This window comes from Peromyscus maniculatus, chromosome 19, assembly GCF_049852395.1.
Source record: "Peromyscus maniculatus bairdii isolate BWxNUB_F1_BW_parent chromosome 19, HU_Pman_BW_mat_3.1, whole genome shotgun sequence".
NCBI classification, from domain to species: Eukaryota; Metazoa; Chordata; class Mammalia; order Rodentia; family Cricetidae; genus Peromyscus; species Peromyscus maniculatus.
The window spans coordinates 61,279,266-61,296,706 of NC_134870.1; the positions used below are offsets into that span (position 1 = coordinate 61,279,266).

General features: G+C 41.9%; 1 protein-coding gene across 3 annotated transcripts in view; it reads left to right on the forward strand.

The window, feature by feature from the left end:
• The window catches only part of Ccdc68 (coiled-coil domain containing 68), a 58,795-nt gene extending 49,588 nt beyond the window's left edge, over positions 1-9,207 (forward strand). For 2 of the 3 annotated variants that reach the window (XR_013046164.1, XM_076555454.1), the window contains one exon: positions 8,191-9,207. Coding sequence is in view for 2 of the 3 variants with exons in the window: in XM_076555454.1 (XP_076411569.1) it covers positions 8,191-8,248 (58 nt within the window). In the remaining variant the exon portion in view is untranslated. Of the gene's footprint in view, positions 1-5,396; positions 5,522-8,190 lie in introns of all 3 variants that reach the window. The other variant, XM_076555452.1, reaches the window with a different exon arrangement.
• Positions 9,208-17,441: the final 8,234 nt, after the last annotated feature.

Here is a 17,441-nt window from a genome sequence, read left to right on the forward strand (position 1 = left end):
GAGAAACCTTTTTTTTTTTTTTTTTTTTTTTAGTACTAGTAAAGACTAAATCTCCCACACAGCGTAATGTGCCACTGGCAGACGCCTCATTCCCACCATACCGCCAGTCAAACGGAACCCGCCAGTGTTCAAACCTGTGTTTTGCGGCATCTAGCTGCCTATATGAGACATGAAGCAGGAACCTGGTTTTGGCTCTGTTTAGAATTGGTTATTAAATATTCTCAGGTTTAAGGTGGAAACTTGAGCCGTTGGGTGCCATTTGTTGCTGGAGGGCTTCTCTCCAGGTTCCCCAAGCCCTGCAGTCCAATAATCCAAGTATAAAATAATCACTCAGACTCTTATACTACTTATAAACTGTATGGCCGTGGCAGGCTTCTTGCTAACTGTTCTTATATCTTAAATTAATCCATTTCTATAAATCTATACCTTGCCACGTGGCTGGTGGCTTACCGGCGTCTTTACATGCTGCATGTCCTGGCAATGGCTGCAGTGTCTCCCCTCCTTCTTCCTGTTTCCCCAATTCTCCTCTCTCTTTGTCCCGCCTATACTTCCTGTCTGGTCACTGGCTATCATAGAGCGATATCCACAGCACTTGCTCTCTCCAGTGGCAATTCCTTCTGGGTACCATAAAATTGTTATTGATCTCAAAGATTGTTTTTTTACTATTCCCTTACACCCTGAGGATAAATCACATTTTGCTCTTAATGTCCCCCAAATTAATTTCCAGGGACCAATGCCATGTTTCCAATGGAAAGTCCTGCCCCAGGGAATGGCAAAATAGTCCCACTCTATGCCAAAAATTTGTGGCTCAAGCAATAGATCCCATCAGAGTAAAATGGCCTTCCATCTATATTCTCCATTATATGGATGATATTCTTTTGACAGGCCAACATCAAGAGCCACTTTTCCAGTGCTATCAGGAGCTAACCTATAGCCTTTCAACAAGGGGACTTCAAATTGCCCCTGACGAAGTCCAATTAACAGATCCCTATCTTTACCTGGGCTTTGAGCTTTATCAACAATGAGTCTTAACCCCAAAGATTCAATTACGAACTTCCCATCTTCAAATCCTAAACGATTTCCAAAAATTATTAGATGATATTCAATGACTCCGACCTTACTTAAAACTTACCACTGATGAACTGGTCCCCCTTAATGAGATTCTAAAAGGAGACTCAAACCCTTCATCCACCAGAAAGCTTATGCCTGAGACCCAGGCCTCTCTGGCTCTAGTCAATAAAGCTATTCAAAACCAAACTGTTTTCCAGATATCCTATTCTGACCCCCTGTTATATATTGCTTTTGCAACATCCCATGTACCCACAGGAGTCTTCTGACAACAAATAACCATCAGAGGTAAAAAAAAGAGGGAATCCCCTACTCTGGGTCCACCTACCCACCTCTCCCTCAAAGGTGCTGGCCACTTATCCATCTTTAATGGCCAAGCTAATTATTAAGGACAAAAAAACAAGTCGCCAATACTTTAGAAAAGATCCTGACTCCATAGTCATCCCCTATACTCAAGAACAATTAGATTGGCTGCTTCAAACAAATAATGAATGGCCAGTTGCCTGCTCCTCCTTCCTTGGTGCTATCAATAACCATTATCCCAATTATCCCTTGTTACAGTTTGTCAGAATTCATCCTTTTTTTTCCCCTAAATTAACTGCCTCACAACCTATAAGGGAGGCTCCTCTGGTATTTACAGATGGCTCGCTCAGCCAATGGAGTTGCCACCTATATTGTGTATGGAAAGGCTACCTCCTGCCTCTCCCCATATTCCTCAGCACAGCTTGTTGAACTTTATGCAGTCATTCAAGTTTTTCAGTTATTTCATTCTCAACCCTTTAATTTGTATACTGATAGTGCTTATGTTGCCCATTCTGTTCCCTTATTGGAAACTGTTCCCTTTATTAAACCCTCTACCAATGCAGCTCCACTTTTTCCTCAGCTTCGCTCCTGGATTATGGCTAGACAGTGCCCCTTTTTTTATTGGCCATATACAGGCCCATTTAAAGTTGCCTGGTCCTCTATTGACAGGAAATGCATTGGCTGATGCCGCCACACAATTAGTTTTTCCTGTTGTTGCAGGATCCCTTTCTCAGGCTACCCAAGCACACTCTCTTCACCATTTAAATGCTCATTCCCTTTGCTTGTTGTTTAAACTTACCAAAAACAGGCCCGAGAAATTGTTAAAAATTGCACTGACTGTGCTGTCTCCCTCCCTGTTCAACATCTAGGAGTTAACCCCCAGGGCTTGGTTCGCAATGAAATTTGACAAATGGATGTTACTCATTTAATTGAATTTGACAAACTTAAATACATACATGTTACAGTTGATACTTTTAATGGTTTTATATTTGCCTCTCTCCAGGCTGGAGAGGCCTCCAAAAATGTTATTTCCCATATTTTACAATGCTTTTCTGTCCTAAGAAAGCCTAAAGTTATAAAAACTGATAATGGCCCAGGATATACTAGAAAAAAATGTCAATCTTTTTGCCAACAACTTCAGATTACGAATGTCACTGGCATTCCTTAAAACCCCCAGGGCCAGGACATCGTTAAACGTGCCCATCAGACTCTAAAATTAAACAAGGGAAGCCTGTATGATACGAGAGGCAACCCCCGAAATCTTTCACATCATGCACTTTTTGTCCTTAATTTCCTTACCTTGGACAAGAATGAAAGGTCTGCAGCGGATCGCTTTTGGCATCCACAAACTCAAAGCCACCAAGCATTGGTCATGTGGCAAGACCCCTTAACTGCCCAGTGGAAGGGGCCTGACCCAGTCCTGATTTGGGGTTGAGGGTCAGCGTGCATCTATGACCAAACAGAGGGAGGCCCTCGTTGGCTCCCCAAGAGATTAGTTAAACAAGTCAACTCTAACCAATCACCCAGGGAAAAGGATAGCCCCTGAGGTGGTTTTCCCTTTCATTCTCCTTCTTTACAAATGCTGATGAAGAAAAAACTGGGAGAATTTCCCTGGATATTGTGGATCTTGCTGCTGCCTGTACTTTCTCATCAGGACCAGAGACCGGTCGACACACCCCCATTTGCATGGCATTTTTATTTGACTGAAAATTATACTAATTATGCTAAAACATAGACCTTTGGTCACCTATTGGCTACCACTGATTGCCCCTGCAAGGATGTCAAAATCCCATTTTACTCAACTTTACTGATTTCCATAATCCCCCCCCCCCAGCAAGGTGGCTCCTGTTATCTGTTTTTTGTATGATCAGACTGTTCACAATTGCAAAACTTATTTGTAAGAAAAATGTGTAGGATACCCCTATTCTTACTGCAAAATTCATGATGCCATTCCTCCTGCTAAGGGACAGGCAATTGAGAGAGAATGGAACGGCCCTAAATTTTATAAGACATCTACAGGATATTCCCTAGTGGTTTGGGACCCGTGGACTCACAATGGACTAGTCCAGTAGAAGGAGCCATGTATACGGCCCGAACTGCCACATGGCCTAGCTCCAGACTTTACATTTGGCGCTCTTATGTACAAGTACAATTTACGGTCCATCATGATATCCTTACACAAGAAAAAAATTTAATGACACAAATATCATCCCCCTCTTCTCCATTTTCTTGGCTTTCCCTCCTCCGAGAAGGCCTTATGTTTGCCAGTGTTACTGGCATTGGGAATCTCTCATCATGCTTCCTATGTGCAGCCTTGGGACGTCCTCCCCTGATAGCAGTACCCCTGCCTCAGATCCTTAATCACACCACCACTGATAATTCCCATGGCTTCTGCCCCATCCCTGAAGTACCCTTGTTTCTTGACCCAGGCCGCTCCAAGTTTGATTTTTGCTTTTCTAGTGTTCCCCTTCCCTTTTGCAACCAGACCGTATTACCCAATCATCCTTTTGCTCCCCCTGGATTTTTCTTTTGGTGCAATGACACTCTATCGAAAATTTTGACCATCCCTATCCCACAGGACATGCTCTGCCTACCTGTCACTCTGGTCCCACAACTTATGCTCAGGATCCCTGCGGAGTTCTTGGGATGGGACTTGCCCCAGCCCAAGCCAAAAAAAAAAAAAAATGCTGTCTTCTTGCCCCTTGTGGCCAGAATTTCCCTCACCACCTCGCTGGTCTCTGCAGGCTTGGCGGGAGGAGTTCTGGGTCATTCCCTCATAACAACAGCTCACCTATCCAAGCAACTTCAGGTAGAAATCGAGGCTTCTGCAGCATCCTTATCCTCCCTCCAGAGGCAGTTAACCTCTCTTGCACAGGTTGCCCTACAAAACCGACGGGCCTTGGACCTGCTGACAGCAGAGAAGGGTGGGACATGCCTTTTTCTGAGGGAAAAATGTTGTTATTATATTAATGAGTCTAGAATGGTAGAAACCCAGATAAATAAGCTACATAAACTTAGCCTAGAGCTACATAAGCAGCAATTCTCTGCCACAGCAGATGATTGGTGGAAATCATCCATGTTCTCCCTTTTGATGCCTCTTGCAGGACCGTTAGTCAGCATCTTGTTATTTGTAACTTTGGGTCCTTTTATAATTGGCAGGCTAATCCGATTCTTCAAAAAACAAATAGACTCCCTGGCATCAAAACCTATACGGATTTATTACCATTGGCTGGAAATGTTGGGTCGAGGATGTGATCCCTATGATATTTCTCAGTCCTCTTCTCCTTTAGGAGCAGCATAAAGTCTGAACCTATGCTTATTGGCATCAGCCGGTATGGACACCGCTGGGTGCAAGGCCAAGCACTGCAGGGGAAGGCTGATTTAATAGCCCTTGGTTCGGATTCCCTGAGAGACAAACCTGACTTGCATAGAGGTTGGTATATAGAGGCACCAAAAATGCCTAAGCCCTCTCCTCCCCAAAAGGTACACTTTTCCTCAAGCCTGCAGCGGCTCTAGGAGGAGTCAGGTCAATGTCTCCCCCAGCTGGTTAAGGTCCACCACCATTCAGGTGGGCACACTCCCTCATAAAATAAAATAAAATAAAATAAAATAAAATAAAATAAAATAAAATAAAATAATAAAATAAAAAGGGAGGAGATGCCGAGGACAATTTCAAGAACCATGCCATATTGCCTGCCTCAGTTAAGTTTCTGTTGTCCAGTATTGAGCCACTAACCAGAAACTTTTGACGTGCCTGGACAAGTTCTGAGTTATTAGAAAATAACTTAACATTTCCTTATCTTTCTGCTACAGTGACCACTAGTAACAAAGTTTTGTGGTTAGGTTGCTTGGTTGGGTTGCTTGGCAACTCAACAGTCCCCTGATCTTTTCCCAAAGAAAGTTTCCTGGTCTGCTTGCTATAAAACCCACCTGAGAAAATAAAATTTTGCAGCTTGATCAGAATACTGTCTTGCTGTCAATTCTTTGTGTCTCTAGTCCCTTTCATTCGCCATTCTGCCTTCTAGGGTCTCTGCTGAAGATCCCGCTGGCCGGGACTACACACTCCAAGAGGACATGGGCTTTCCTGGAGAAGGGAGGATGGCTAGTGTTGTATTCCCTGCCTTGCATAACTGTTCCCTTCTAGAACTCGGTGAGCTTCATGTCACAGTTAAGTGTCTTGGACCCTGTAGGGAACAGAACCAGCTTGGGCTTGTGGAGGAAGCACTGACTGTTTCTCTTTACGATGATTTCTGAATTGAACGCTGCAAATCTGGCTGGTACAGAGATGTGCTGGAGAGAATGGTCTTTGATGGTGGCTTTTAGCTACAATTAATAAACAGCTTGAAAGACCCCCACTCCATTATGAGGACACGGGGCGTTGGGCCGATGAAATGCCCCCCCCCCCCCCCCCCCGTCCCAATAACTTAGCCTAAGAAACACCATTCTGAAGGAATCAGAAAAACAGGAGTTCACAGCTGTGGCCAGCCATCCGGCCTTGAGAGAGACATAACTATGGCCAGCCATCCAGCCTTGAGAGAGAGATAACTGTGGTCGGCGGCCTTGGGAGAAAAACAGTTGAGTCAAATCAGGATATTTTATGGCTGGCCCCCTGGCCTTGAGGAATAAGCAGCTGGGCTGGAAAAACACCCACTTTACCCTGGGCAAGGCCAAGTCAGCCACATATCAAACTTCTGAGAATTAAGAATACGACCCCAAGTTCACCCTGGCCTTCTTTGAAACAACCAATAGGAGCCCTGTAACTATGCTTCTCGCTTCTGTAACTGCGCCTCTGCCCCTGAGATCCTATAAAAAGTCCCCCTTGCCCTAGGAAGGCGCGCAAGTCCTTCGAAAGACTTCGCCCCAGGTACCTGTGTATCTGAATAAACCCTCTTGCTGTTTGCATCTGATTGGTGGTTTCGGCGTGTTCCTTGGGTTTGGGGTCTCTCCTGAGGGAAAGATCTCCCCTGGGGGTCTTTCATTGGAGGTTCCACCGAGATAGAGACCCCTCCCTGGGACCACCGACCCACTGTCAGGAGGTAAGCCGGCCGGCCTCGGCCTCGGTATATGTCATCCCTGTCTTGTCTGAATGTTGTCTGTTTTTCCGTGCGCCTGATAATCTGTCTGTGGCGGTGGGGGCTGAAGGAGCTGATGAGCTCGGACTTCGCCCACCGTGACCCTGGAAGACGTTCCACGGGTGTCTGAAGTCCCCTCTGGGGCATGGTCTGAAGTCCCCTCTAGGGCACGGTCTGAAGTCTCCTCTGGGGCACGGTTTTTCGGAGACGAGGGGTCCGGACCCTCACAGTCTCCTTCTGAGGTTTTGCTTTCGGTTTGGAACCGAAGCCGCGCAGCGCGTGTTAGTCTTATTTGTGTTTGTCTGTCGTTCTTTGTTTTCTGTTTAACCGTTCTCCTCCTAGAAACAGCCATGGGACAGACTGTCACCACCCCCTTGAGCCTCACGCTTGACCACTGGTCAGACATGAAGACACGAGCCAACAACGAGGGAACCTTTAACCTCAGTCTTATTTTACAGGTGGAGGGAAAAGTTTTTGCTCCGAGTCCCCATGGCCACCCGGACCAGGTCCCATACATCGCCATGTGGAGACTCCTGGCGACAGAACCCCCTCCATGGGCTAGGCTGTTTCTCTCCCCTCCAGCCCTCCGGCAGCAGCTTGAGCTGTTTATTAATTGTAGCTAAAAGCCACCATCAAAGACCAATTAATAAACAGCTCAAGATGACACTTTTTTGTTGTTGTTGTTGTTTTGGCTTGATTTTTCAAGATAGGGTTTCTCTGTATAACAGCCCTGGCTGTCTTGGAACTCATTTTATAGACCAGGCTTGCCTCAAACTCACAGAGATCCACCTGCCTCTGTCTCCCAAGTGCTGGGATTGTACCCATTGCCCAGCTTCAAGAGTATACTTTTAAAGAGTTTGTTTTCTTTCTATGACTTAGAAAAAAGTCAACTAAGAGAAATTTCCTAACTGAAATGTTGAAACTGGACATTCTGCATTTTTTTAAAAATAGATATTATTGTGTTGAAGGAATAAAGTCTGATCTTCCTTTTCAAAATAGAATTGGCTAGCTGTTTTAAAAATGTAATTGCAATATGGTTTGGTAAATTAAGCCTAGATTTTCCAAGATACAATGGAATTATAATTTAAGGGAGGTAACATTTAAAACTTGTCTGGACAAATCCATCATGTTTCCCCCAAGATCTAGTTCTATCCTATATCTCACTACATACCTACAAGATTTTTTTTTACCCCTGAACTTTTAAAGCATAGAGCTGTTTCTTGTGCTGAATACAAGAGGTGGTCTACTTGAGATAAGGGTCCATAATGCAAAACAAAACACATGCATGCATATATAGATGTGTGCATATGTGTGTATGTGTATAAGCACAAACAAACGTGTAGTTTTAAATACTAGACTCACTCAGAAAGGGAGAAGCTTCAGGCCCCAAGAAACCCACAGAAGTGCTACACACTTCAGGAACAGATGTCTGAGTTTTCTCATCTTCAGTTTACTTTGTTGTGTAGTTCCACTGAGTGGAAAGACTCTAACTCGTGCTTTCTCCCACGCCTCCTCATTCATCCCCCACTCAGCCTAGCTGAAATGGCTGATGGATGATAAATGCCTTCCCAGTGTGATTTCACTGTCTCCCATGGGGACTCCATCAGAATAGATACATTAATGGCTACCTCTGAGATCAGATTTCGCAGTGTGGTGGCAGTTGAGGTGGGAATGATAATGGCATAGTCATTGCATTAGTGGACTAGACCTTGTGCCGCTCTGATAATGTATATTGTCTTTTCTGCAGTGAATTCAAGTCTGAAGGTGCTTCTCCCTATCTGATGCTGATCAGGCTACGGAAGTGAACCGGCTGGATGAAGCTTTGATGGAAGAGGACTATGAGGATCTTATTTATTCCTTGAAATGCAGTTTCACCTCCCAAGATAAAACGACACCATGCCAATGTTTATTTAAATGTAACTTATTGTACATCAATACAATTTATAAGAAGGTGATATTACAGGCAATTCAACAAATGTCTGCTGGAGAGAAGAAGCCCCCCCCCCATTTTCAAAGCTTAAGTTAAGAAACCAGGTACTTTCCTATGATGAAAGATGAATTCTACTTTCAACTTAAAAAATAAAGTAAAACCTGATCCATATACTAAGATATTTTACTAAAGCACCTCTTTTAAGGTTTTCAGATTTGAGCTTTGATAGTGGTTTTTATATGTACATGTGAAAAGAAGGATGTCAATGTGTATGAATGAATGATGTATTTTAATTGAGCCTTTATGTAATAATATCTTACTATGACACATATCATTGTTCTTTAGAAGTTCAATTGCTAGAGGAAAACCTCACACATAAACACATAGATGATACAAGTGGTGCATTTTACTTTGTTACTTATTTTCTTCTTGATATAAATGTTATCTAAAATAATTAGGTAGAAGGATAGAACACAGTGCTGCTACCACATATCTCCATAAAAATGTAAATAGTACAGTTCAGTGGAACAATGGTTGCTGTCTACAGCCAGGAAGAATCATAATTCATGATCTGGAATGTTTGTAACTGCTAGGTATCTGCCCCTCACCCTGGGCCATGGCTGAGGGGAGACCCCTTAAGACCTGGAATGTGTATGTGCTCACTCTCTTGGCTACCTCGTGATCCTGGATGCTGGATGCTGGTATTTCGAACCAAATCAGAGTTCTCCAGAGAACCTCGTTGGACCGGGCCTCATCTCTCCTGGATCCTGTAACCAACTGCCTTTGCTTATTGTAAATTAACTCGAAATAAACCCCTTTTGACTATCAGATAAAGTACGTGGAATTGCCTCATTAATTGCCACTTTACACATGGTGTTTTTCTGACAGTGTACTCATTCTGATGCCTGCCTTCATTTAAGGTGAGGTTTCTGAGTGCTATGAGTTAAAACAAACTCTAATTGTAGAAATACTGACTTTCAGGAAAGCAGACCATGCTTCAGTTGGAGAAACAGAGAGATACTGGGTCATTGTCTTTATTAGGGTTACTATTGCTGTGATAAAACACCATGACCAGGCCAAAGCAACTTGGGGAGGACAGGATTTATTCAGATTATACTTCCTATTGCTGTTCATCACTGAAGAAAGTCAGGATGGGAACTCTAACAGTGCAGGAACCTGGAGGCAGGAGCTGATGCAGAGGCCATGGAGGGGTGCTGCTTACTGGCTTGCTCCTCATGGCTTCCTCAGCCTGCTTTCTTATAGAATCAGGACCAGCCACTTGTGCTGGGCCCTCCCACATTGATCACTAATTAAGAAAATGCTTTACAGCCGGATCTTATGGAGGCATGTTCTCAATGGAGGCTCCCTCCTCTCTGATGACTCTAGCTTGTGTCAAGTTGACATAATACTAGCCATTATAGTCACTCCAAAGGAAACTTTCCTTTAGTCCTTTGATTATCCTCTCAGGAAAGATGCTTCTCTGTCCATGTGCCGTAAACAATATGTGTTATCCTTTCAGTATTTCAAGGCATGTGCAGGTGAGGTAAAGTGATGTATTTATAAATCCATCCAGATACTGTAGTCCTGGAAATGTTGCATAACTTTTTTTAATTCTTCTCTCATACAATATATTGACATTTCCCCTCCCTCCACTCCTCCCAGTCCTTCTCTGCTACATCCTCTTTCCCCTAGATCCACTCCTCCTCATTTCCCTTCAGAAAAGAGCCTCCAAGGGATATCAACCATATGTGGCATATCAAATTTATAACAAGACTAGGGATATCCCCTCATGTTAAGGCTGGATGAAGCAACCCAGTAGGAGGAAAAGGGTCCCAAGAGCAGGCAAAGAGTGCGAGACAGACCCCCACTCCCACCGTTTGGTGTTCCACAAGAACATCAAGCTATACAACCATAGAATATATGCAGAGGGCCTAGCTCAGGCCCATGCAGGTTCCCTGATTGTTGGTTCAGTCTCTGTGAGCCCCTATGAGCACTGCTTAGTTGGTTCTGTGGATTGTGTTCTCCTGGTGTCCTTGACTTCTCTGGCTCCTATAATCCTTACTTTCCCTTTTCTGCAGGATTTCCAGAGCTCTGCCTAATATTTGGCTATGGTATCTGCAACTGCTCCCATCAGTTGCTGGATGAAGCATCTCTGATTATGATTATGCTAGGCTCTGGTTTATGAATATAGCAGAGTATCATTAGGATCATTAGGAATTATTTCACTGACTCTCCCTCTTTTTATCAGTCATATTTGGATCTCCATGGGGAGCGGAAATAGAATATATTTCACAGGTGAACTGGAGGTCAGGTGGAGATGGGAACAGGAGGGATCAGGTTGGGGTGGGGGAAGAAAGTGCTAGGAGAAAATAGAGAAACAGGACATTACTCTTATGTCCCCCCTTTATATTCTGAAGCAAGTAACAAAACCTAGGAAGGGTTTTTCTCATCTTTGTCTATGTCATCCTCATTTGGGGAGTACCATTCTTATAGCAAGAAGAAAGAAATTGCCTTTTGAAGACTCAGGGTCACAGAAAAGATCTGAGCAAGCAGGTTATTCCCTATCTACCTCATCATCAAATCTACCATTGAACTCATAGCTTTATCCCTTTATTCATGTCTGCATTTGCTTCTGAAGGTATCTATATGATGCAAAGTTTAAATAACTGTGTGTGTGTGTTTTCTTGTTAGTCTGCCTTCTATTATAAAGGCCTAAGCTAGAAAACTAAGGTGTGTTTTAAAAGTAGTGTCAGCATCCTAGAAAACTGGAATGTATTTTAAACATGTGAGATTGGTTTATCATTAGAAAATCAACTAGTATATTCTACCACATACAACAATAAGGTAGGATATGTGATTATTTTTAAAAGTAAATAAGTACTTGAAGAAATTTGCTCATTTTTGACAAAAATTCTTAGAAAAACAGAATCAAAGGGTGTGGTGGTATTGTGTTCCCCAAAATATTGTGCACCCTTATAAACTTACCTGGGGTCAGAGACAGAACAGCCACTAGATACAAAGGCCAGAAAATGGTGGTACTCACACCTTTAATCCTAGCATTCCAGAGGTAGAAATCCCTCTGGATGTCTGTGAGTTCAAGGCCACATTGGAAACAGCCAGGCATGGTGACACATGCCTTTAATCCTAAGAAGTGAGCCTTTAATCCCAGGGAGTAGTGACAAAAACAGAAAGATATATAAGGCATGAAGACCAGAAACTAGAAGCATTTGGCTGTCAGGCTTTTGAGCAGCAGTTCAGCTGAGATTCATTTTGGATGAGGACTCGGAGGCTTCCAGTCTGAGGAAACAGGATCAGCTGAGGAACTGGCAAGGTGAGGTGGCTGTGACCTGTTGTGTCTCTCTGATCTTCCAGCGTTCACCCCAATACCTGGCTCAGGTTTGATTTTATTAATAAGAACTTTTAAGATTTCTGCTACAAAAGGGACTTTTTGATTGTGATAAAGGGCATTCATGACAACCTTTTTAGCTTATATATATGATAAGGAAAAACTACCCTCCAGCAACAGGGCAAACAGGCAAAGATGCCTGCTGTCACTACCTATAAACACTGTAGCAATGGCTAGAAAAAGAAAGGTAACAGAAAAAGAAACAGAAGAGGCATACATGTGAGAAAGGAAAAGGTCAGACTTTTCTTTTGTATCTCTTACAGTTGGTACAGAGAACTCTAATACCCAAAACTATTAGATTCCAGATATCTGAGAAACAGTAAATCAACTGAGAGAAGTTCCTAAATCTTCAAAATATACATGAAGTGATGTATATTTTTATTTACTTGATAGTGATAATTATAATGGTTTATGAATATCAAAATGTTATGTTATATATCTTAAATATGTACATTTTTAATTTGTTGATTATACCCAAGCTGGAAAAGTAAAATATTATTAATATAAGTTAAAAGTCAATGATTATAAGGTTAACAAGCAAAACTCATTACATTAACAGTTAAAGGAAAAAATTACATCAATTCATGGAAAAGAGAAATCCAAAGTAAGTTCATATGTAATTTATTTTTGACAAAAGTGTAAAATTCTATCATGTGGGAGAAAGAAATTCTTCTTAGTGTTACTAAAGACATTGGGAACTCCTGATTGGGGAAAAACATTGATAGTTACTCATATACAATGATCATATTTAAAACGACAATCGGTCTAAATACTAAATGTAAAGCAGAAATAAAGTTTTAGGAGGAATTATCTTTGCAACAGTAAAGTAGGGATGATTTTACAGTATCACACAAATAATAGGAGCCACAAAATAATAAAAATTATCACTAGATTCCTTAAAATTAGATCAGTGTTCATTGGAAGGCACCATTAAGCAAACCAAAGGTGGAGGTGGAGAAAAAGAGAAAAAAAAAAAACCATTGTCTTAGTTACTATTCTGTTGCTGTGATAAAACACCATGACCAATGCAACTTACAGAAGAAAAGGTTTATTTGGGCTTACAGTTCCAGATAGAGTCCATAACAATGGGATGCTATAATAACAGGGACTGGAAGCTGATAGCACATCTTGAACAGCTCGCACAAAGCAGAGAGAGTGAACTGGATGGCATAGAGCCTTCTTAGTCTCAAAGAGCATCCCCCTAATGATCTGCTTCCTCCAGGAAGGCTGCATTAATGCAACCTTCCCAAATAGTGCCACCAACCAGAGAGCAAGTATTCAAATGTCTGAGACTGTGGTGGCAGGCTGGGTCATTTCTCATTTAAACCACCACAGCTGTGGAATTTGAGAAGCCCTCCTCCACAATGTGCATAGATTTTTTTTTTAAGTCTGGACTATATACTTACTAAAATATAGGATAAAAATATGATAGAAATAGGCAAAAATTATTCAACAGTTACTTTATGAAATGAGATATATTAAAGACAAACACAAAAGATGCTTAATACATTAGCTGTTAGAAAATGACAAATTAAAATCACTAGGAGCTAACCACTCAACTGTAGAGGGTAGCCATTCCAGCTTTGACCTGGAAGTCCCAACCTTCATTGAGGCTTCGGTAACTGTCATGCCTAAAAGGTGGGGTGAAGAAAGGACCCTGAAGACCTGAAATCTAGCTACACCAGCTCTCTTGGTTCCTGGACCCTGGACACTGGAGGTAGACTGAGCAGAGTTCTCCAGAGAACACCTGCTCTACACCTTTCCCAGACCCTGTAAACTATCCCTTCACTTGTAAGTTACCTCACAAAATAAACCTCCCTTTTGACCACGTTGGAGTGGCCTTAATAATTTCACCAATATCTGGTGCCCAATGCAGGGCAAATTCCAAAGGCCTGGGTGACTCCCACCCTCAGCTTCCTCCTGGCTGGTGGGCACTTGAAGCTGCAGGGTACCGCCTGCAGAGCTCTGTAAAACCAGGAAAATCCTACACAGTTCCATTCCTGAAAAGGAGCTAATCCGGTCTCAGTTCCACGGCAAGTTTAGCCTCCAGACCAGCAAAACTGCTGTGAGTGAGGCATTCCCCCTTCTCCCTGAGTGCTGGCTCCCCACCCTAGCCTGAGGCTTCCACAGTTTCACCTAGTTAAAATAAACACGGCACTGTCCCTCCAGCAGCACCCTACTTAGGCACAGAGAGGGCTTGGAGCCATGCCTGCTGGCAGATCTATTGTCTATAGAGGCAGAGAGGGGCTTAGAGCAGCCTGGAACTCTCCACACCCTGAAGCTCCAGGGAGTCACCAGAAGAACTGCCTACTGCCTGTGCTCACTCTGCCACCAGCCAAGGCATTCAACAGAACCTGCTTTGGAGCGATACCAATGCCTCCTGCTGGCTGAAAAGTGCCACTACATCCCCCCAAACCATGGAAAGGTAAGATAGACTAACCAGTGTCTTATTTCAAGTAAAAGTACTTGATAATTTCACACCTTAAAACTGATTAACAAATTTTGAGTGATTCTTGTAATATGGCTAACAACATTACCTCACAAGAATTTAAAAACTTTTTTGCCTGTATGATGAATGATGTTTTCCTGGAAATATATGACCTTCCTAAGGCATATCTGGCCTGTACCATTTTGGCATTCATCGTAATAATTCACACAGTGTTCAAACACTGGCTTAATTATAAGAACAAAGATGAGTCATTATTGGGACTGATACAGGCTTTAAAAGATAGCAATGAAGTCTTACAGAAAAAGATTCTCTCTCTGGAATCTGCTAACCAGGATTTACAGACTTTCAAAGATAGCAATGAAGGCTTTCAGAAAAAGATTCTTTCTCTGGAATCTGCTAATCAGGATTTACAAAACAGGCTTATACCCAAAATTGATTTTATTGATATTAAATATGAGTATTTAATGGATAGAACACTAACTCTCCAGAGTGAAGTTGTGGCTACTCAGACACTATATAAGAAAGATTATCATTAATTGATAAGATAAGGTCCATGGAATCATGTGTTTCTGAAGAACATAAAAACTTCCATGATTCCATGAGAAATCTGAAATCCCTTGCAAGAGAGGAGGTTCACTCCCTAGAACAGACCCTAGGGGCTTGTCTGCAAGCCCTGGAAGAAACTCTCAGAGACCTAATAAGCAGAAGGGTAAGACCATACAGGTTGTAACATCTCCAAATGGCTCTCATATAATGTCTTATCCTGTTATCATCCATGAGAAGCCAGCAGGTAATACACACTCTGAGCCATATATGACATATACATTGCAACCAATTTCAACAAGGGACTTTAAAAATATAAAGGAAGCAGTAGTTATATATGGGATACACTCCACATATGTAAGACAGATGTTAAATTCGTGGTCTACCTCATGTAGAATCATTCCAGATGACTGGTATCAGTTAATTTCAGCTGTTTTAGAATATAGCCAGCAGTTACAGTGGAAAAGCTGGTTGAGAGAAGAGGCAAGAAATTTAGAACAACAAGGTAAACTCAGAGGTTTTGTGATCTCCCAAGATCAAATACTTGGTGAGGGATGTTTTGCTGACAGGAATGTACAAGCCAATTATGATGAGTATATAATATCCCTATGCCATACAGCAGCTCTAAATGCTTTGGGGAAAATTCCAGAACCTGGAAAACCAACTAAGGTATATACAAAGATATTTCAGGGACTGCATGAACCCTTCACTGATTTTTTACAAAGGCTGAACACAGCTATAACAAAAGCTGTGTCAGATAAAGAATTAAGAAAAGTATTAACTGAGTCCTTGGCATTTGACAATGCTAATACATAATGCAAAAGAATACTTACACCATTAAAGGTCAGATCAGCTCCTTTGGAAGAATGGATTCAGTATACTAATGGTGTTGAGTCTCTTAACTACAGTAATGAGGCTTGGATAGGAGAGACAAATCCCAGAGGTGAAAAAAGGCCCCATGGCACCAAATGTTTTAATGTGGTACACCAGGTCATATAAGTAAAAACTGTACATGGGGTGCTCCTAGAGGTAATACTACTTCTAAAAATAGTCCAAACAGGAGACCCCAACCTCCTGGATTATGTAGAAGATGTGGCAAAGGCCAACATTGGACCAGCGAGTACATATCAAAAATAGATATACAAGGCAACCCTTTACTGGTGGGAAACACCTCAGGGGGCCTCTTGCAGGCCCCCAAATCAAATGTGATACAAACATTTCCAGCCACTGTGGAAGAAATTCCTCTCCGGGACAACTGAATAAACCAATGCCTAATGTAAAAACCGATACTACAATGGATGAAAAAATAGCTCTGATAGATGAATCACAATTTCCAAAGAATACAATAAAACAAATATTTTGACAGACGTTCATAAATAAAGACCAAAACTTAAAATTCAAATTAATGGCCTGGTTCTGGAGGGTCTGGTAGACACAGGTGCAGATGTGATTATAATTACACCAAAATCATGGCATCCAAATTGGCCTCTTCAAGAGGTAGATGTCCACCTTCTAGGTATTAGAACCCTATCTCAGATAAAACAGAGTTCGAGATGGGTTGAATGCATAGGGCCAGAAGGACAGAGAGGAAGGCTGAAGCCATATGTAACAAATGTAGCAGTAAATCTTTGGGGCCAAGATCTGTTACAACAGTGAAATACCCAGATTAAAATTCCTACACTCTCAGGAAAAAATACAGACCAATGCACGTTTCTAGGAATAATATCATAGCATGCTATGAAAATCAGTCACCAACCATTCAGGCTGTACACAAACAGCACAACTGCTGTTGAACTCTCAGAAGTACCAACTGCCTTACCTTTAAAATGGCTAACTAATAAACCTGTCTGGGTTGGACAATGGCCTTTGACAAAAGAGAAGCTACAAGCTTTAGAACAGCTGGTTCAAGAGCAGTTAAATGCTCAACATATTAAAGAATCTACCAGCCCTTGGAATTCTTCTGTATTGTTATTTTAAAAAAAGTTTGGTAATTAAAAATTTTTTGCTGACAGATCTGAGAGCTATTAATAAAGTAATTCAGCTGATGGGCTCCCCACAGACTGGGATGCCTTTGCCCTCTCTGCTACCCAAAGAATGGCCTATAATAGTTATAGACTTAAGAGACTGTTTCTTTACCATACCCTTACAGGAAAATGATAGAGAAAAATTTGCCTTCACAGTACCTACCTAATTATAACAATTCCCAGCCAGTCAAGAGATATCAATGGAAGGTCCTCCCACAGGGAATGTTAAACAGCCCTACCTTTTGCCAATACTTTGTACAAAAACCATTGGAGATAATTCATGTAAAGTTTCCACAATCCATAATTTATCAATATATGGATGATATCTTATTAGCTGGTCCAAAGTTAGACACATTACAAAGCATATTTAAAAGAATAAAAAAAAGTTTTGCCTCACTGGGGACTACAAATTGCTCCTGAAAAAAATACAAAGAGGAGATTCTATTAATTACTTAGGATATAAGATAGAGCTACAAAAAATTCGACCCCAAAAGGTACAACTAAGGAGAGATTGATTGAAGACTCTTAATGATTTTCAAAAGTTGTTAGGAAGCATTTCCAACTTACTGGGTATCAGGGGAATACCCAAAGATGGACAAAATTTGGCTAATACTCTAGAATAGTGGAAATTAGAGAGCCTGCCAGT